We start from the raw sequence: 21,399 nt of genomic DNA, 5'->3' as shown, positions 1-21,399 counted from the left end.
AAAGGAAGAAGCTACAACCAAAAGTATTCTACCCAGCAAGTCTCTCCAGATTTGGCAGAGAAATGAAAAGCTTTACAGACAAGCAAACGGCTAAGAGAATCCAGCTCTATCAAACCAGCTCTGTAACAAATGCTAAAGGAGCTTCTCTAAGCAGAAAATTAAACGCTAGAACCAGAAACACGAAAATTGTGAACAATTTCCTAACTTATTGGCAAAGGCGAGCATACAGTACAGGCAGGAAATCACCCCCACAAAACAGGACATCAAAACCAGCAACTGTGAGAGGAGGAGAGAACAAATGCAGGATACTGGAAATTCACTGGAAATTAAAAGACTAGCAGCTTAAAACATCTTTCTTATATATGGACTTCAGTATCAAAACATCATGGTAACCATAAACCAAGCTGTACAATAAACACATACAAAGAAGAAAAAGCAATCAAAACACAATAAAGGTAGTCATCAAATCACAAAGGAAGAGAACCAAAGAGGTAGGGAAGAAAAAGACATTCAAAAATAGATGAGCTCCAGATGGCAGAGTATAAGGACCTGAGCTCATTCCCTTCTCACACCACCACCAAAATCACAACTGATGAAAAGGCATCATCAAAAAAAACCAAACAAAAAACCACCAGACTGGCATCTACTAAAAAGATACTCCACATCCAAAGACAAAGAAGCCACAATGAAACGCAGGAGGGAGGAATTGCAATGAAATCAAACCCCACCCCCTCTGGGTGGGCAACTCCCAAGCTGGGAAACAGTTACCGCACAGAAGCTCTCCCACAGGAGGGAGAGCCCCGAGCCCTGAGCAGGCCTTCCAGCCGGGAGGGCTGGCGATGGGAGGAGGAGCCCCCAGAGAAGCCGGCTTTGACGGCAAGCAGGGTCTGACCGCAGGAATTCCACACAAGTAGGGGAGCCAGAGACTCTACTCCTGAAGGGCACATACGAGGACCCGTGCGTACCAGGACCCGGGGGAAAGCTGTGGCCTCTAAGAGACGGTCCTGCAGGGTCTCCTGGGGAGGCCGTGGGGCTGGGGAGGGTACGGGTCTGAGGCTTACTGCGGAGACAAAGGCTCCAGTGGCAGCAGTTCTGGGAAGTGCCTCCTGGTGTGACTCCTCCTGAAGGCCGCCATCAGCCCCAGCAAACACCCTGGAGGTGCCAGCTCTGGTCCCCTAAGGCCAAACAACACGGCACGGGAACACAGCCCCGTCCGTCAGCAGACAAGCGGCTTCAAGTCTCCCTGAGCACAGGCCTGCCGCTAGAGGGACGAGACCCAGCTCTACCCGCTGCCGGAGTCCCAGCCATCAGGGAGCCAGGACAAGCCTCCTCGCCTCAGCCACCAGGGAACAGACAACAGAAGCAAGAACTGCAATTCTGCAGCCTGTGGAACAAAAAATGCTATCACAGAAAGTCAGACAAAATGAGACAACAAAAGAATATTCCCAAATGAAGGAGTCGGATGAGATCCCAGAGCCGCAACTAAGGGCAGCAGTGACAGGGAGTCAACTGTCAGAGGAGCTCAGGACAAGGACAGTGAAGATGGCTCACAAATTCCAGAAAAAGAATGGAGCAAACATAGAAAAGGTGCAAGGAGTGTTTACCAAACACCTGAAGAACTAAAGAAAACACACACAGAGATAAACAATAACTGAAACGAAAAACACATTAGGGGGACTCAATACCAGAGTAAGTGAGGAAGAAGGACAGAAAGTGAGCTGGACAGCATGATGGAAATCACTGCCACGGAGCAGCATAAAGGAAGGAGAACGTGAAGAAAGGGACCTCTGGAACAACCCCGAATGCACCAACATTCGCACTATAGGGGTCTCAGCAGGAGGAGAGAGAGAGAATGGACCTGAGAAAGCATTTGAACATACAATAGCTGAAAATACCCATAACACAAGGAAGGAAATACTCAAGTCCAGGAAGTAGAGTCCCAGGCAGGATAAACCCAAGGAGAAACGCGTCAAGACCAGTAGTAATCAAATCAGCAAAAATCAAAGACAAAGAAAAAATATTAAAAGCAACAAAGGAACAGTAACACCAAAGGACCTCCCATAAGGTTATCAGCAGACTTCTCAACAGAAACTGCAGGCCAGAGCACGTGGCACAACATGCGCAAAGTGATAAAAGGGCAGAACCACAACCAAGAATAAGCTACCCAGCAACGTGCTCCTTCACATCGAGGGAAAAATGAAGCGATTTACAGAAAAGAAAAAGCTAAGAGAATTCCGCATTGCCAAACCAGCTTTATAACAGATACTAAGGGAACTTCTCTAAGTGGAAAAGAAAAGGCCAAAGCTAGAAACATGAAAATTATGAACGGAAAGGCTCACCAGTAAAAGCAAACGAAGAGTAAAGGGCGGAAATCACCCCCACACAAAATGATACCAAACCCCGTCACTGAGAAATGAGGGGAGCACACAGGATCCTGCAAATGCATCTGAAATTAAAAGACCACAACTTAAAAAATACACAGATCTTGTTTATATATAACTTGCTATATCAAAACCTCATGGTGAGACTTCCCTGGTGGTCCACTGGTTAGGAATCCATCTTGCAAGGCAGGGGACACAGGTCTGATCCCTGGTAGTGGCGGCCCCTCCAGTGTTCTTGCCTTGAGAATCCCATGGACAGAGGAGCCTGGCGGGCTACAGTCCATGGGGTCGCAGACGGAGTCATGGGGACACGACGGAGTGACTAGGCACCGCACAGGGGAACTAAGATCTCACGTGCTCTGGAGCAACTAGGCCCACGCGATGCAACTGCTGAGCCCAGCGCCACCGCGGGTCTGCGGGCCTCAGGGAGAGCACCCGCCTGGAGCGACTCACAGCCCACGCACTGCAGCTAAAGGACACAGCCCAACGGCTAAGTCAGTCTGTTTTTTTAAAAAGAGAAACTCGTGGTAATCGTGAACAGAAAACTCTACAACAGATACACAAAAAAGGAAAGGGAATCTATCTTCTTTTCTTTTTTGTGTATCTGTTGTAGAGTTTTCTGTTTGCAATTACCATGAGTTTCCCTTTTTTTAAAAAAAGAAAACACAACAGTAAAGGCATTTCCCTGGGGATGGAGTGGTTAAGATCTGCCTGGCGAGGCAGGCTCCAGGAAGGTTCCACACGCCGTGGGTCAGCCAAGCCTGTGTGCCACAACTACTGAGTCCGCACTCTGGAGCCTGCAAGCCGCAGTTGCTGAAGCCTGTGAGCACCAACTGAAGCCTGCGTGCTCGACAGCCTGTGCTCACAAGAGACGCCCGTGCACTGCAACTGGGGAGGGTCCTCTGCGTGTCTCACTGGAGCACGCCTGAGCACAGCAGTTCAGCTCAGGCGCTCAGTCGTGTCCGACTCTCTGCGACCCCACAGACTGCAGCACGCCAGGTCTCCCTGTCCATCACCAACTCCGAGTCCACCCAAACTCATGTTCATCAACTTGGAGATGCCATCAACCATCTCATCCTCTGTCGTCCCCTTCTCCTCCCTCCTTCCATCTTTCCCAGCATCAGGGTTTTTCCAATGAGTCAATTCTTCACATCAGGTGGCCAAAGTATTGGAGTTTCAGCTTCAGCATCAGTCCTTTCAGTGAATATTCAGGACTGATTTCCTTTTGATCCATTTCAGCCAGTCTATGTCTTTTGGTTGGAGCATTTAGTCTATAAGAGACCCATTTCACATATAGGAGAATGTATTCTATGCAAATAGAAATCAAAAGAAAGCTGAAAGAGCAATACTCGTATCAGACAAACAGACTATCTTTTTTCAAATTTCTTTCTTTGGCTGCCTTGGGTGTTAGTTGTGGCACGCGGGCTCAGCAGTTGCAGCTGGCAGGCTCAGGTGCTCTGCGGCATGTGGGATCTTAGTTCCCCAACCAGGGATCGAACCTGTGTCCCCTGCATCACAAGGTGGCTTCTCAACCACTGGACTGCCAGGGGAATCCTATGAATGGACTTTAAAATAAAGACTTAAAAGAGACAAAAAGAGACACTACATAATGATCACAAGGAGCCACAAGAAAACATAACTGTAAATATATATCCAACACAGGAGCACGTCAATATATAACGCAAATACTAAGAACCATAAAAGGGAAAACAGACAGGAACACAGGAACAGTGGGGACTTTAACATCCCAGTTTCATCAACGGACAGATCATCTAACACCAAGATCAACAACAAAACACAGGCTTTAAATGACGTGTTAAACCAGATGGACTTAATTGATATTCATAAAGCATTTAATCCAGAATCAGCAAATACACATTCTTCTCAGGTGTACAAGGAACATTCTCCAGAACAGATCACATGCTGGGCCACAAAGCACACCTATGCAAATTCAAGAAAACTGAAAGCGTGTCAAGCGCCTTCTCTGACCACAACTCTGAGACTGGAAACAACTGCAAGAAAAAACTGTGAAAAACAAAAACCTGGAGGCTACACAACATGTCACTAAACAAACAACGGATTGCTGAAGAATCAAAGAGGAAAGCAAAACATTTCTAGAGATGAGCGACAATGAAAACATCACGACCCAAGAAACCTATGGGATGCAGCAAACGCAGTTCTAAGAGGGAAGCTTACAGCAGTACAGACCCACCTCAAGAGACAAACCAAAACCCTCAAACAACCTAATCTTGCACCTTGAGCACTTAGAGAAAGAACAACAACAAAACCTCAAAGTTAGAAAAAAATCATGCAGCGAAGCAGAAAAAATAGAAACAAAGAAAAAAACAGCAAAGGTCAATGAAGCCAAAAGCCATTTCTTTGAGAAGATAAACAAAATTGATAAACCTTTAGCTAGACTCATCCCCCCCCGCAAAATGAAATCAGAAATGAAAAAAGAGAAGGTGCAATGCACAGCACAGAAACAGAAAGGATCAAAAGAGATTACCATCACAAGCAACTACATCCTGATAAAAACGGACAACCTAGAAGAAACTGACAAACTCCTAGAAGAAAGGTACAATCTTCTAAGATGGAAGGAAGTAGGAAGAAATAGAAAATATGAACAGACCAATCAATCAGACGTCCTAAAATTGAAACTGTGATTTAAAAACTTTCGACAAACGAGTCTAGGACCAGATGGCTTCACAGGCAAATTCCATCAAACATTAAGAGGAGAGTGAATGCCTATCCTGCTGAAATTCTTGCAAAAAATTCCAGAGGAGAGAGCATTGCCCAACTCGCTCTACAAGGCCACCATCACCTTGATACCAAAACCAGGTATGATATCACAGAAAAGGAAAATTACAGGCTGATATTCCTGATGAACACAAGATACAAAAATCCTCAACAAAATACCAGCAAAGCGAATCCAACAATACATTTAAAGGATCACACAACATGGCAAGTGGGATTTGTCATAGAGATGTAAGGATTTTTCAATATCTGCAAATCAATGTGATCACATTAACAACCTGAAGAATAAAAACCATATGATCATTTCAATAGATGGAGAGAAAGCTTTTGACAAAATTCAACCTCATTTATGATAAACACTCTACAGAAAATGGACACAGAGGGGGTCTTCTTCAAGATAATAAAGACCACATACGACAAACGCGTAACTGTCGTCATACTCAGAGGTGAAGAGCTGACAGCCTTTCCCCTAAGACTGAGAACAAGAGGGGGATGCCACTCTCGCCACTTTCATTCAACATTTATGGAAGTTCTAGCCACGGCAATCAGAGAAGAAAAATAAAAGGAATCCACGTTGGAGAGAGGCTAACCTGTGCATTGTTTGCAGGTGAGATGACAGTATACATAAAAAATCCCCAGGTGGCTACCAGAAATCTCCTAGAGCTCAATAAATGCAGTGAGGCGCGTGTACAGGACAGGCACACAGAAATCTCCTGCGCATTTACACACTGGTAACGGAAGATGAGGAAGAGAAATTAGGGAAACAATCCCGTTTAGCGCTGCAACAAAAATAATAAAATACCTAGGAATAAACCCAGTACCTAAGGAGGCCAAAGGCCTGTATCCTGAAAACTGTAAGACGGTAATGAACAAAACTGATGATGATACATGGATGGAAAGACATACCACATGCTTGGATTGGAAGAATCAAAACTGTCAAAATGAAACACACTATTCAAGGGAATCCACAGATTCAATACAATCCCTATCAAATTACCAATAGTATTTTTCACAGAAGTAGAATTAAAAAAATCCCTAAAAATCTGTACAGAAACACATAAAACCCAGAAGCCAAAGCAATCTTGAAAAAGAAAAATGGAGCAGGGAGATCAGGCCCGTCTTCAGACTACACGACAGAGCTACAGTCATCAAAAGACAGAAACAAAGGTCAATGGGACAGAATCGAGAGCTCAGAATCAAACCGGGCCGCTGTCATCAATTAATCTATGACAAAGGAGACAAGGCTACACCATGGGGAAGAACAGTCGCTTCAACAAATGGTGCGGAGAAACCTGAACAGTTATGTGCAAAAAAAAAAAAGAAATCAGACCACTCTTTAACACTATACACAAAAATAAGCTCAAAATGGATTAGAGACCTAAATCTGAGACTGGACACTTAAATCTCCTAGAGGAAAATACAGACAGAACACTCTCTGATACAAAATTGCAACAGTATCTTTTTTGATCCATTTCCCAGAATAATGGAAATAAAAATGAAAATAAACAAATAGCACCTACTCAAAAACTTCTGCACAGCAAAGGAAACAGTAAACAAGTGAAGAGACAACCCACAGACTGGGAGAGAACAGCTGCAAATGATGTGACTGACAAGGGAACAGTCCCCCGAGTTTAGGAACAGTTCACGATGCTTAACGGCATCAAAACAAACAACCCACTCAACAAACGCGCTGAAGACCTAAATAGACATTCCTCCAAAGACGACGTACAGATGGCAAACAGGCACAGGAAAAGATGTTTGACACTGCTAAATATCAGACAAATTCAAATCAAAACTACAATGAGATATTACTATCACCTCACACCAACCAGAATGGCCATCATCAAAAAAATTGACAATAAATGCCGGAGAGGGTGCGGAGAGAAGGGAGCCCTCCTCCACTGTTGGCAGGAACGTCAACCGGTGCAGCCACCGTGAAGAACAGTGAGGAGGTTCCTTAAGAAACTAACAACAGATCTACCAGAGGATCTACCAACCCCACACCTGAGTGTACATCCAGAGAAGACCGTTATTCGAAAAGATACACGCAGCTTTATGTTCAAAGGAGCATTGTTAACAGCCAAGACGTGGAAGCAACCTGTGTCTGTTGAGGGACGGATGGATAAAGACGTGGTATGTACGTTTCCAACGGAATACTATTCAGCCGTTTTAAAAAATGAAATAATGCCATTTGCAGGAACATGGAGGGACCCAGAGATGATCACACTAAGCGAAGTAAGAGAAAGAAAAATGTCATAGGGTATCAGTTATGAGTTGAATCTGAACAATGATTCAAAAGAACTTATTTACAGAACAGAAACAGACTCACAGACTTTGGGGGAAAAACCGTAAGAGCTACCGTGGGGGAAAGAGGAGGGGAGCAATAAACTAGAGGCGTTTGGGGTGAACATGTGCACACTATTATATATAATCAACAAGGATCTACTATGTAGCAGAGGGAACTCTCCTCAGAGTTCTGTAACAACCTATATGGGAAAAAAGTGAAAGAGGAGAGATATACAAATATACGTATAACGGAATCACTTCACTGAACACCTGAAACGCATACAACACTGCAAATCAACTATTGCTGTTTAGTCGCTCAGTCGTGTCCGACGCTCTGTGACCCCATGGGTGGCAGGACCCCAGGCCTCTCTGCCCTTCCTGTCTCCTGGCGTTGCTCAAACTCACGTCCACTGAGTCTGTGATGCCATCCAACCATCTACGCTCCAATACAAAAAATTTTTTAAAAATCTAATAATATGTATTAGTTAACCCCAAGAGATCCCACATACTGTTTTAACATATTATCAACTTAAAGAATCATAAAGGAAATACTTACTTTATATTACATATTACATATTATATTACATAAAGGAAATACATTACTAAGCACCAAGTCTGAAACCAAGTTTCCTTTACAACCGCAGCTCTCAGAGGAGCGGTCTCCAGGACGAGCGTGGCTGCAGTCCCGGGAGCACAGCTAGACACAACGGCGTGTGGACGTCTGTGCACGTCTGACTGACTCACAGAGACACCGTGGGCTCACAGGTCGCGGCCACCCAGCTGCGGCCCAGCCTCGCCGCGAGGGGGGCGGGGCCGGGTGACGGTCCGCCGAGCGGGGCACATTCTGCGCCCTCGCCGGGGTCAGCCCTCCGGACCCACCCCCAGCCCCGTGACCCAGGGGCCCGCGGGGCTCCGTCCTCGCGTCCACACCCGAACGCCCCGCTCGTGCCCCGGAGCCTCACCCCCGCACGGCCGCGCACGGCCTCGGAGCACCGGGAGCGCCTGGACGACGGCCGGGCTGCCCGGCCCACGGCGTCAGGCGAGCTGAGCTTTACCAGCTACAGGCAGCGCGGCTCAGACTCTTCCCTCTCCTGAACGTTTCTAGGCTCATCCCAGACCCTCTGATTTCACGAGAAGAAAGATCACACACACTCAAAGGATCCCTGGCTCTGCAGGTTCCAGAGGAACCGTTCACGCGCCTGAGATCCAGATCCCTGAGGAAGACACACACACGCTCGTGTGTCCTGCACGACTGGACCGGCCGAGTCCTCTCTCCTCCTGAGCAGAGCTGGGCGGGTGTGTCTAATTACAGTAACTGGATTTGCCTTGCAGAACTGTTTATACCCAAAGCTAGGAAGGGTGTAACACAAAGAAAAATCGATGCTTTCAGAGCACCTTGACAGCTCATGTCACTCCCCCCGCATCCCACTTCCTCCAGGGGCCCCGCACACACCACACCAGGCGGGACACGCTCCTGCCACCTCCACCGCTTCCCTGCCCAAGGGCGCCAGCCCGGCCAGCACAGGGCAGACGGCGGGCCTGATGGGCCCTCACGCCTCCAGGGCCCGGAAGCCACAGTGAGGGGGCTCCAGGCCCCTTCCCAGGCCACCCAGAGGGGCTCCCACCCCAGGGGGAGGTAGGAGTTCTCCCCAGCTCCAGGGATGCCCCTGGCCATCAGACAGTGGACCCAAAGCCCCCAGACACCCTGGCCCCTCCTCCCCACCACCCCGACGGCGGGCACATACCAGGATGTCGAGGCAGGCGGCCTTCAGCAGGGTGATTTGGTCGGCGATGGTCAGGCCGGTGAAACCTGGCAGGCGTTTGGCAAACTCCACGATCTTAATAATGCACTTGGTGGCCAGTTCACTGAATTTGTCCCAGAGGCCCAGGTCCAGCCGGACTCGATGGTCGGCGCTGGAATTCTACGGGGGAGAGAAAACGCAGTCAGGGCTATTTGTGGGAAGCTTAGCGGAAGGCAGGGGACTGGACACGGCTCCTACTGAACATGCGGACAATTCAGTCTTCACCAGGGCGCCTTAGTGCTGGGCTGGGGGGTGTTGTTGGTAGTTGACTTTTTAGCTTAGATTCATCTTGTTTAAACGAGCAAAATCTTATCCCCCAGACCAGTGGATAACCGAGAAGTGGAGAAGCCCTCTTTAGCAGTTACTCTAGCCAATGAATGAAGGGATAGGAGGTGGCGGCGTCACTGCTTTGTAACCTGATGAGCTGATGGCTCCACTCGACCCGGGAAAGCCAGGAGGAGCACGGGCAGAGGGCCCTTCCTGGGGACACCGAGATGCTGCATCCAGCCACGCCTGACCATACCAGGGTTTTACTGTTTTAGTCTAAGTCGATTTGCATTTGGCTTCTATCACCTGCAACAGGAAGACATCTAACTGATGTCGGGTTGGGGGTTAAGATGGACTAGGGGTGAGGGTTGCACATTCCCCTCGCAGAGAGGTGTCAGGACCTGGAGAAGGGGTCCCGCCCCACGGCCCCCATCACCTTCCACCTGGACCTTCCTCATTCCGCCCTGGCCTCCTCACAGCACGTTCTTTAACCAAAGAAATGTGGTTAAATCATAGCAAATCACGGTGCCGCTCAAAGATGTCCCATCTCACTCAGGCTAGAAGGCAAAGGCCTCCCCGCGGCCTGCAAGGCTGTCCAGCTGACTTGCCCCCCTCCATCCCTCTGTCCCCAGGCAGATGCACAGTGGGCCCGCCTCAGGCTCTCTGCCCAGGCTGCCCCTCCTGCTGGCCTGCCCTGCCCCCAGGTGCATCCCTTGCCCCCCAGTCTGGACACACCTGGGCTCCCCCTGCCGCTCCGTGACAACCCCTGCAGGGGCCGCCTGTGCTCCGGGCCTGCGCTCCCAGCCCTCAGCCCCGACACACCACCCTGTCCCCAGGGGCCACATGGGGCCCGGCACTCAGCAGGGGCGCTCCACGTCTGCTGAGTGAGGAGCTTCCAGAAGTCCACGCGAGGATGAAGCTGCCCTGGCCATGGCCTCTGCTGGCAGGTGGGGGTGGGGTGGGCGGTAGAGGGGTGGGGGTGAGGTAGGGGTGGAGGGGTGGGCAGTGAGGTAGGGGTGGGGGGGTAGAGGGGTGGGGGATGAGGCAGGGGTGAGGGGTGGAGGGGTGGGGAGTGAGGTAGGGGTGGGGGGGTGACGTAGGGGTGGGGGTGTGGGGGCGAGGCAGGGGTGGGGGTGTGGGGGCGAGGCAGGGGTTGGGGGGACCTGGCAGGCAGGGAGAGGCAAGGTCAGGGCTGCAGCTTGGGCCCTGGATGCCCTGGGACACATCGTGAACCCAGAGTGCTGGCCCCTTAGCTCACGGAGTCTCCACACGGAGCTCTGTTTGTGAAGGTTTGGTTGGAAGCTGCAAGGGAGCTGTGCGCGAGGAACGCTCTGAGGCCGACGCAGGCGAGGCCGCTGCTCCCGCGGGTAGGTCACGGTCCCGGTCACCGCCCCAGCCGTCCCCGCGGACCTGGGGACACGGCGCACCTGGGCAGCGGGAGGCCACCGCGTCCGTCCCTTGGCGCTTTGTCTGGGCCGTGGGAAGGCGACACGGGGCGGGGGTGAGCAGAGGGTCCGTCCCTGCGGCGCGGGCACAGGGCTCGGAGCGCAGATCTCCTCGGCCTCCGTGGAAGGATGCGGCCAGGTGCCGGCCTTCCACGCAAACAAGGCAGAGCCATCCGAACGGCACCGTCTCACTCACCACGATGCAAACTGAAGGGAGGAGACGGCTCACAAAACACGAAACCACCCGATGCTTCACTATTCAGGCTGCGGGGCCACAGGCAGGAGTCTGAACCCGGGCGCTCAGTGCAGAGCCCGGCCCGCTCAGGGTGCTGACAAGGGCAGCTAGGGGCACCAGGGAGGCAGGGTGGGGGGACAGGCTGAGAGAAGCAGGGACCCCCAAGGGCAGGACCCAGCCCGCCCCGCGAGGGCTGAATGCGGCCCCCTAGGGCCTCTGGAGCAGCAGCCCTGCCCAGTCCCACCAGGAAACCCAGTGAAATCGCCACTGTGGTCGTGCAAAGGGCTCCCTCCTCCTGCCGCCTGGCTCTCTGCTGTTCTGACCGGTGTTACTTCCGGAACAAGGCCTGGACACGGAGGTGGGGTCGCAGGGATGTCAAGCCCGTCTGCGGCAGCGCCCGAGGGAGCTGCAGTCAGGGCTTCCATCCGCCTCCTCCTCCACTAAGGAGATGCAGAAAGTCTTAAAAGGAACAAAAAGCTAAGGGTCCTGGGGTGGTGAGGACCTCTGGGGGTCGAGCGTCTCTGCCCTGACTGCCCCGAGAAGCCGAGGCCCTCCCAAGTTCCATCTGAAGCATGCTCCCGGCATCCACAGTCACTTCTCCAGCAGAGATGCTGCTGGCGGACCGGCCCCTCCTCGGGGCTTCCCTGGAGCCAGGCCCTGTCTCAGCGCTGGACGATGCGCTCCCTCCAACTCTCAGGAGCTCTCACCTGGCGGGCAGATCGCCGCCCACCAGCAGAGCTAAGGCCCAGTGAAGCGAGACGCGGTCTGTGGCCCCAGGCCCGCCTCTTGGGGCACCGCAGAGCGTGGACTTTGTCTCCGGAAGCCTGTCTCCTGCTTGGAAACCCCGGTGGCTGGAAGATGCCAGGCCTCGCCACGGTGAGGGCGTGACACACTGCAGCTCCCTGTGGTCCAGAGACTCAGTGAACCAGCAGCCGGGCACATCTGTCCACAGAAGGACGGGGCAGAGAGACCCCAACACACATGCTGTGTGGGTCTCAGACCTGGGTGCTTCCGACAGCCCCGCCACTCCGGGGGGCGGGGTAGGGCCCACAAGACGTCTGGTGAGAAGCAAGGGAGACAGGGCAGGATTTCCCTGAAGGTGATGTTTCAGGGGTGCTCCTGGACCCCCCCTTCTAAGATGCCTGGGTCAGGACAGGAGCCTGCAGGCACCCCTCTGGATGGCCTGGTGGTCTCAGCAATCAGGGGCCCTGGTGGAGGGCAGGGTGCGGCCCTGGGGCACCAGCTGCAGGATGGAGCGCGGCCACTGCTCTACCCACTGGATCCGGGGTGCTCTGGGACCCACGCGTGCTCCTTCTCCGAGCAGATTAAGGGCTCCTCAGGAGTCCACAGCACTCCCCGCCTCTGACACCTCTGAACCCTGGGAGGCCAGCCTGCACCCCCAGGGCCTCCGAGGTGGGAAAAGCCAGGAACAGCAGAGAGTGGGCCCAGGCCCACCCCGCGGAGCCAGGCCGGGGTGAGGCTGCACACAGGGAGAACGCTGCCCAGGTCAGGAGAGGGAGCCCTGCCCACCTCGTCTTTGCACCAGAAAGTCACATACGTGTCCCTCCTTTAACCTCCTCGGCAGCTGCACGAGGCAGCTCCCGCTCCAAGCCCTGAAACACAGACGAGCAGCTGGGCTCCAGCGGGGCTCCAAGGTCACCGAGCTCCCAAGCAACCTGGGCAAGGCTTGAACTTGGGCCTCAGAGGCCCTAAAACCTGGATGCCACAACGATGCCCAGTAAGGAAGCAGAGCAAACGTCCCTAGTGCTGGGCTGTTTCCTCTTTGGAGGGTGGGTCACCCATTGCCCTGGCCCTACAAGGACTCCCTCCTCGCTTTGTTTTTGGGGAGGGGTCAGAAGTCTCCCCAAGGAACCCAGAGCTGGGCCTGCAGCTGAGCGCCTGCCCAGGCCTGGAGGGTGGGGGCCAGGTTCCTGCCCTCCCCTCCCACAGCCTCCTGGGCCCTGACTAGGGTCCCAAATCTTCCCTAGTTAAAGAAGAGAAGGATCTTTCAAGGATCTGGAGGTGGGCAGCTAGCAGCTAGCTGCCTTAACCCCCCTCCGCCCACTTTTCTGCCACAGGCATCTGACGGGGGTGCCAGCCTGGCGAAGGTGCACAAAGTCCCCTTGCAGCGGGAGCAGTTGCCTGTAGGAAAATTCTTTATAGAAAGACCTCACCCCAGAACCAAGAGCGTGCAAAGAATGCATTGTACCTGCTGTTATTTATTTACTCCTGCACGTATGTCCAGAAAGGACTGGAAATCACTTACAGTGAAAACAGAGCTAGATCCCGTGGTCTGGGGCGGTTTCTGCAAGGGCTCAGTCCGCTCCGAGGTTAGGGGTGCTGATGGGACTTAACAGCCACACTCCCCACTGGATACAAAGAGGCACAGAAAGGGGTGCTGGAGGCTCTCGGGGAAGCCCCTGTCCGGGGCTGAGAGCAGACCCTGAGACTAGGAATCGAACACAAACAGCTCCTTTGAGCAGAAATTTCGGGAAGCATGGGAGAGGGGAGGGGTGTGGGAGGGGGCTCCATCTTGCCAGGGAGCTCGGGGAGCTAGTCATTCTCTGCCATTGGGTGGGGGTTGCTCCCAGGAGTGTCCATTACTCCCCAACCCCACCCCCCCCCCGTGTGTAGCACACTCACCCCGCAGCCGCACAAAGCCTTGCGGCAGGCCCGGACCGAGCCAGGCAGCAGCCTCCACCCCCTCCCGGCCTGGAGGCAGGTGGGATCAGACCTCAGGCCCAGAGAGAATCCCAAAGGAGAGGCTCCCCAGGAGGAGGGAGGTGGGGAAGGGCCCAGACGGGCCCGCCCAAGTCCTGGTGTGCTGACCACAGACGGGACAGTCGTGCGGTGAGGGCTGGTCCCAGGCCACGTGCTCTGGAAGGGCAAGTGCTATCCGTACTTGTGTTTGCCTTGCCCTCCAGACCAACGTGCCACCACTTTACCTGATGACCAGGTGAGGCAGGGTCTGCAAGACGGATGAGGCCCCCCTAAGACAGCCCTACCAGCAGAAGAGGGCTGGGGCCCCGACCATACAGCAAGTGACCCCACAACTGTCTCTCACTGCTTGACCTGGCTCAGAAGCTTCCACTTCCAGGAAGCTCTCCCTGCCATGGCTGTTCTCTTTTACTCTGTCTTCTGGAGCGAAAGGTCTGATTTATTCCTGGAGAACAGCCCCTCCTCCTACAGAGAGGCCCAGGGGCTCCTGCCTCCACCCTGCCTGGTCACCCACCCTCCTGAGGTACAGGGTACCGTCTGGGGTTAAAAGAGCTGCCTGCCTTGGGAGTCAGACTGCCCATGTCCAAGGCCGCTTGGTATCTATGGGATGCGGGGAAGTGACTTACTCCTCTGAGACACGGGGGCGTTGTGCCAGCCTCAAGGAGGCCTTGGAAGGAATCAAAAAATTCACAAGGCGAGAGACTCAGTATGGCTCTCAGCACAAACTAAATGCTCGGTATCCGCTGTAATAACAATGACGGTAACCGTAATAAAGACCCATCATCACAAACTACAGACTTCTCTCCACTGCTTACAGGCTGAAACCCAAAAACGAGGCTGAGGGAAGTCAAGTAACAAACACACTGTCCCACCGCTGCTAGATGGTTAAACAGGATTTAAATCATACACACCTAGCACCTGGTTCCTGATTCAGAGCGTCACCCAGGTCTCTGGCCCTGCTTCCTCTCCCGGGCTGAGCTCAAAGCTGCCAACGCTGCCCATCCTGCATGTGCTCTGGGCTGGATGGTACCCCGAGCTCAAGGGGGAACTTGTCTACTGGGTCAGTAGTAGGCCAGGCCAGCACCTCTTCTTCTCCCTGACAGCAGGGCATGGGGAGCCAGGCCCAGAACGTCATCCTGGGTCTCGCTACTCGAAGTGCATTTGTGGCCTTTGCTACTCAAGAGTGTGGTCTGCAGACCAGTAGCACCTGGGAGCCACACCTGCTGAATTAGAATCTGCACTTTAAGGGCCACCAGGTGCTCTGTAAGCTGCCGAGGGGGAAGCAGGCTCTCGGTTCTTTCTCTGTCGGCAAGTCCGCCAGGGGATCTGTGTCCAAGTCCAGGGCCTGCTCTTCAGAAGCTGGTGCCACTGACCATACAGCCTGCGGGCGCCTCACTCACTTTTTTTCTGGCATCATCATCGCCTCTTATCTCTATGACCTTTCATGCAATTCTTTTTCTAGCACATCAGTCATCGAACCAGCAAAACTCTGCAACATTTGGAAGTTTTACAAAAGAACCTGCATCTGAGATGGGCAACATGAACTTAAGAGCCCAGGAGGACTTTCGAGTTACAGTCACTCATTTTTGAGGGCCTATTACCTTCTACTCACTAAAAATACATTTACACGTCAGTGAACACAACACTTGAAAACATCAGTTTGAAAACATCCAAGTACCTGAAGCTATCTCCCCCGGCACATCCAGAGCAGCCAACACAGGCCTCCTGCCCCGTCTCCCCGCCTCCCCGCCTCCCCGCCTCCCCTTTCTCTCGTTTCTGGCCCAGCGAGGCCAATGCCTTGTGGTGGGGGGGCGGGGGAGTGGAGGGCCCCGCGGGGCAGCCCCCCTTTGCTTTCCCAGGGCCCCTCCACCCTCGTCCTTCGGAGGCCTGGCTCCCCTCGCCGGGCTCTCCCAGTTGGAGAGCCCTGCGCTCCGCGCCGCCGTCTGCTGAGACCCCGACTCCTCCTTGGCTCCCCCCGACCCCTCCGCCCGGGGGAAGGTCCCCCCAGAGCAGGAGCCTCGTCTCCGTCACCCAGTCCCAGAGCCGCGCACGGGTCCCACCTGTGCGTCGTGACTGCGAGGGCGGAAGCGCCCACTCGACGCAACCGCAGCAGGAACCCCCAGACTGGACCAGGGGGCGAAGAGCCCCTTTACTGAGCCGGGTCCCTCCAGCCCAGGGCCGGCGGGCGTGCACACGTATCTGTGCGTGCGCACGTATCTGTGCGTGCGCATACGTACGTGCGTCTGTGCGTGCGTGCGCCTGTGCGGCAGGGCTAGGACGCAAGCGTGTATGAGCATATGGGGCGGGGAGTCCGTGCGTGCGGCTGTGCGTGCGTGCGTGCGCCTCTGCGTGCGCGCGGGGCGGCGCGGGGGGCGGGGCCTCTCACCGTGGTGTACTTGCCCAGCTGGCAGAGCGAGGGGAAGGTTTCCTGGTGAGCCTTGCGTATCTTCTCGGTGAGGTCGTCCAGCTCGGCGGTCATCTCGTAGCTCTCCGTGCACTCCTGCTTCGAAGGCTCCTTCTTCTTCTTGTTCCTGTCATTCCTGACCGCTGCGGACGAGAGAGCAGACACAGAGAGAAGGGTCACCAGGGGCCGCCGCGTGGCGGTCGGCACAGCACAGCGTCCCCGGTAAATGGGCGGCGGGCGGCGGAGAGCGGCGCACCGGTTCCTGAGGAGAGCTCAGCTCACCCACAGGGAGGGCCTGTTTGTTTGGACGGAACCTCCCGTCGGCACTGGTTCCTTGAAGACTTTTTCCGGGCACGTTCCCCCCAGTTCCGGAGCGGGTGGCCCGAGTGTCGCGCCAAGAAAACCCCCTTTGCCTGGGACACACATGCCGGAACGGAGCCAGGGATGCCTAGCTAAGCCTTTTGGTTCACTGTTTTTGCTTTTCAGTTTTCTGAATTAACTGGCAGTTTTGAAGAGATTCATCTTCGAGAGGATGGGATTTGGGGGGTTTGTCCCTTCATGTGTTTATGCTTCGTTAACTTTGTGTTAATCACAGTCTTTTTTGTGAAGTTTTAAAAAGTAATAATCTATGTGTCAGGGGCCCTCGGCCTGGGAAGCTGTCCGTTCAGTCATCCCTTACCTGCCCCACAGCCCTTGCCCCCATGCCTTGTCTGGAAGCGGACCTCATGCAGCATAGCCTTAGCCTGTGCTCTGGGTGGTAGCCTCTCTGACGGCTCAGAGCCGAGGGCCACTCAGAGCTCTGGCGAGGGTCTCCTGGGGAAGAAAACTGGGACCCAGGGAGGCAGACGGGAAACCAGACCCTGCAGCTCCCCCCATGCTGCCAAGGGACCCACCACCTGCTGGGTCTGCCGCCACCCTGACCTGGGAGTCTGTGCTGTAAACGACCCAGAGCATAATCTGACTCTCCCTAAGAGGATTCTGAAAACCCCAGAAGATCTGACAACCAGCAGCTCCCCAGGTCGGAGTCTACACCGTGAGGACCCCAAGGCGGCCTGGGAGCTGAGGGCCGAGTGAAAGCGAGGCCCCAGCGTAGGGAGAGGAGAAAAGGTGGGAGGAAACGGGAAGGGCAGTGGGGAGAGAGAGAAAAGGAGCGGTGGGGTGGCACTTAGAACCTCAGATCTGTAAGAGCACCGCATGCCTGCAGTGGGGGGCGGAGTACTTCTGAGTGCCTTCAGAACCTACTGGGAGCCCCGTCCACAGTATGTCACTTGATCCCCTTGCTAGGTAGGCAGTTTTAAACCCATTTTACAGATGAGGAAACAGAGCCTCAGTGAGTCTGAGGTATGTGCCCATGACTACGCAGCTGACAAGTCCCTTCCTCTAATTGCTTGTTCCTAACAAAGTAAACACATTGGAAAGAACTTCTCCAGATGATTTTATTCTCCAGGACTCTGAAATGTCACTGTTCTTTGGCTCAGAACGAAATGTAATGTCATCTAGGACAAGTAAGTAAAGGCAGCTGAGGTGTCTCAGCCTCACAGGAAGGCAGACCGTGTGCCCAGACCACTCCCACAGGTGGCACACAGGGAAGGACAGTGTGGTTTAAAGCAGGGAGAGTGCAAAAGTAAAAAACCAATTCCTTTTAAAATTGCATCCAAAAAAAAAAAACCCTTAGGAATAAACCTGACCAAGTTGACAAAAGACTTACATGCTAAGAACTATAAAACATTAATAAAGGAAACGGAAGATGATTCAAAGAAACGGAAAGGTATCCCATGCTCTGGGATCAGAAGAATATTGTTAAAATGGCTATACTACCCAAAGCAATCCAGAGATTTAATGTGATCCCCATCAAGTTACCCATGACATTTTTCACAGAATGAGAACAAATAATCCTAAAATTTATATGGAACCACAGAAGACCCAGAATTTCCAAAGCAATCCTGAGGAAAAAGAACAAAGCAGGAGGCATAGCCCTCCCACACTTCAGACAATACTACAAAGCTACAGTAATCAAAATGGCATGGTATTGGCACAGAAAGAGACATAGATCAACAGAACAGAATAGCTAGCACAGAAATAAATGCAATCACCTAAAGATCACTTACTCTTCAACAAAGGCAAGAATATACAATGGGGGAAAAAACCATCTCTTTTGCAACTCATGCTGGAAAAGTTTAGTCAGCTGCATATAAATCAGTGAAGTCAGAACACATCCTCACACCACACACAAAAAGAAACTCAACACGGCTTAAAGGCTTAAATGTAAGACATGACACCATAAAACCAGAAGAGAACATAGGAAAACATTCTCTGACATAAATCACACCCATGTTTCCTTAGGTCAGTCTCCCAAGGCAATAGAAATAAAAGCAAAAATAAATGGGATCTAATCAAACTTACAAGCTTTTATACAGCAAAGGAAACCATAAACAAAATGAAAAGACAGTCTATGGACTGGGAGAAAATACTTGCAAATGATATGACCGACCAACAAGGGCTTAATTTCCAAAATATACAAGCATCTCACACAACTCAGTAACAAAAAGGACAATCCAGTCAAAATGGGTAGAACTAAACAGACATTTCTTCAAAGAAGAAATACAAATGGCCAACAGGAACAATGAAAAAATGCTCAACATCACTAATTATTAGAGAAAACTACAATGAGGTAGCCCCTCACACCAGTCAGAATGGCCACTGTTTAAAAGTCTACAAATAACAAATGCTGGAGAGGGTGTGGAGAAAAGGGAACCTTGCTACACTGTTGGTGGGAAAAAAGACTGGTGTAGCCACTATGAAAAACAGCATGGAGGTTCTTCAAAAAACTAAAAATAGAATTGCCAAATGATCCAGCAGTCCCACTCCGGGCATATAACTGAAGAAAACTCTACTTCAAACAGTTGGGTGCACTCCTATGTTCACTGTTGTTTGCTGTTTTAATTGCTAACTTGTGTCTGACTCTTTTGGGACCCCATGGGCTTGTAGTCTGCCAGGCTCCTCAGTTCATGGGATTTCCCAGGCAAGAATACTGGAGTGGATTGCCATTTCCTTCTTCCCTATCCAGGATCAAACCCACATCTCCTGCATTGGCAGGTGGATTCTTTACCACAGAGACACCTGGGAAGCCCTATGTTCATAGCAGCACTATTTACAATAGCCAAGACATGGGCTTCCCTTGTGGCTCAGCTGGTAAAGCATCCTCCTGCGATGCAGGAGACCTGGGTTTGATCCCTGGCTTGGGAAGATCCCCTGGAGAAGGGAAAGGCTACCCACTCCAGTATTCTGGCCTAGAGAATTCCACGGACTGTATAGTCCATGGGGTCTCAGAGTCGGACACGACTGAGCGACTTTCACTTTTCAAGACATGGAAACCACCTGAATGACCATCAGCAGATGAATGGTTAAAGATGTGGTGCATATTCAGTGGGTTACTGCGCGGCCATACAGAGGAAAGAAATTGGGCCATCTGTAGAGGTGTGGATGGAAAGTGAAGTCAGTCAGGTGGAGAAAGACAAATACCATCTGATATCACTTACATGTGGAATATAACATATGACACAAGTGACCTTATCTATGCAGCAGAAACGGGCCCACAGACATAGAGAACAGACTTGTGGTGGCCTAGGGGGAAAGGAGGTGGGAGAGGGAAGGACTGGGGGTTAGATGCAAACTATAATACATAGGATGGATAAACACAAGGCCTTCCTCTATAGTATAGGGAACTCTATTCAACGTCCTATGATAAAGTATATGGAAAAGAATACAAAAAAATGCATATAGATATACATATATGTTTACCCAAATCACCTTGCTGTGCAGCAGAAATTAACACCACATTATAAATTAACTATACTTCAATAAATTAAAAATGAGTAGGGAGAATGCAGAGAAAACAGTCAACACAGGGGAGACCAGTGGTCACCTGGGTTTGAGGGGGAGGCCGTGGCCTGAAGTCCTATGTGAACACAGCTCTGTGGGCAGGTTGTTGGCATGCGCTCTCCGCACCCTCCTGGCCCTGCTGAGAACTCTCTCCTTTAGCTAACAAGAAAGTCCTATCTAAGCAGGACGTTCTTCCGAAACAGAACAGTTTGGCACGGGAAAAACAGTTTGGTAGGTCCTCAAAAAAACATTCAGCAACTGTACTGCTTGGTGGACATCCCAGAGAGCAGAAAATACACGTCTGTGCAAACCTACACCCAAATATTCACAGCAGCGTGATTCCTAACGGCCCAGAAGTGGAAATCACCCACCTGCCCATCCATTGATGAATGGATAAACAAAACTGGTCTGTCTATACAGTGGAATATTAATGGTCACAAAAAGGGACAGAATTCAGATACATGTGACAACACGGATGAACGTTGGCAACACGATCCTCAGTGAAAGAGGCGAACCTTCTGTTCTATTCCTATGAGATGTTCAGAGACAGCTAATCCATACAAAGCCAGCTGGTGGTTGCCAAAGGCTGGGGTGAGGGTGGGGGGAATGGGAAGTGATTGAAGTTGGGCCCAGGGTTTCTTCTGGGGAGATGAAGATACTCCAGAATTAAACAGTGGTAATGGCTGTGCATGCCAAAGAATGTTCAAACTACTGCACAACTGCACTCATCTCACGTCCTCTCAAAGTAATGCTCAAAATTCTCCAACCCAGGCTTCAACAGTACATGAACTGTGAATTTCCAGATGTTCAAGCTGGATTTAGAAAAGGCAGAGGAACCAGAGATCAAATTGCCAACATCCACTGGATCATTGAAAAGGCAAGAGAGTTCCAGAAAAACATCTACCTTTGCTTTGTTGACTATGCCAAAGCCTTTGACTATGTGGATCACAACAGACTGTGGAAGATTCTTAAAGAGATGGGAATACCAGACCATCTGACTTGCCTCCTGAGAAGTCTGTATGCAGGTCAAGAAGTAACAGTTAGAACTGGACAAGGACCAACGGATTAGTTCCAAATTGGGAAAGGATTACGTCCAGGCTATATGTTGTCACTCTGTTTGTTTAACTTATATGCAGAGTACATCATGTGAAATGCCAGGCTGGATGAAGCACAAGCTGGAATCAAGATTGCTGAGAGAAATATCAATAACCTCAGATATGCAGAT

The 21,399-nt window shown here is 51.8% G+C and overlaps 1 protein-coding gene across 30 annotated transcripts in view; it reads right to left on the bottom strand.

The window, feature by feature from the left end:
* RARB (retinoic acid receptor beta) overlaps nucleotides 1-21,399 on the bottom strand; it is a 1,227,259-nt gene that overhangs the window by 80,439 nt on the left and 1,125,421 nt on the right. For all 30 annotated transcript variants that reach the window (XR_014062369.1, XM_081521062.1, XM_081521064.1 and 27 more), the window contains 2 exons: nucleotides 16,275-16,435; nucleotides 9,167-9,343 (listed from right to left, as the gene is read on the bottom strand). Coding sequence is in view for 29 of the 30 variants with exons in the window: in XM_081521062.1 (XP_081377188.1) it covers nucleotides 9,167-9,343; nucleotides 16,275-16,435 (338 nt within the window). In the remaining variant the exon portion in view is untranslated. The remainder of the gene's footprint in view (nucleotides 1-9,166; nucleotides 9,344-16,274; nucleotides 16,436-21,399) is intronic.

This window comes from Giraffa tippelskirchi, chromosome 8 (assembly GCF_054371585.1).
Source record: "Giraffa tippelskirchi isolate mGirTip1 chromosome 8, T2T-mGirTip1v1.2.pri, whole genome shotgun sequence".
Lineage (NCBI taxonomy): Eukaryota > Metazoa > Chordata > Mammalia > Artiodactyla > Giraffidae > Giraffa > Giraffa tippelskirchi.
Note: the sequence above shows the minus strand (reverse complement) of the source record. Positions and strands in the feature narration are given on the sequence as shown.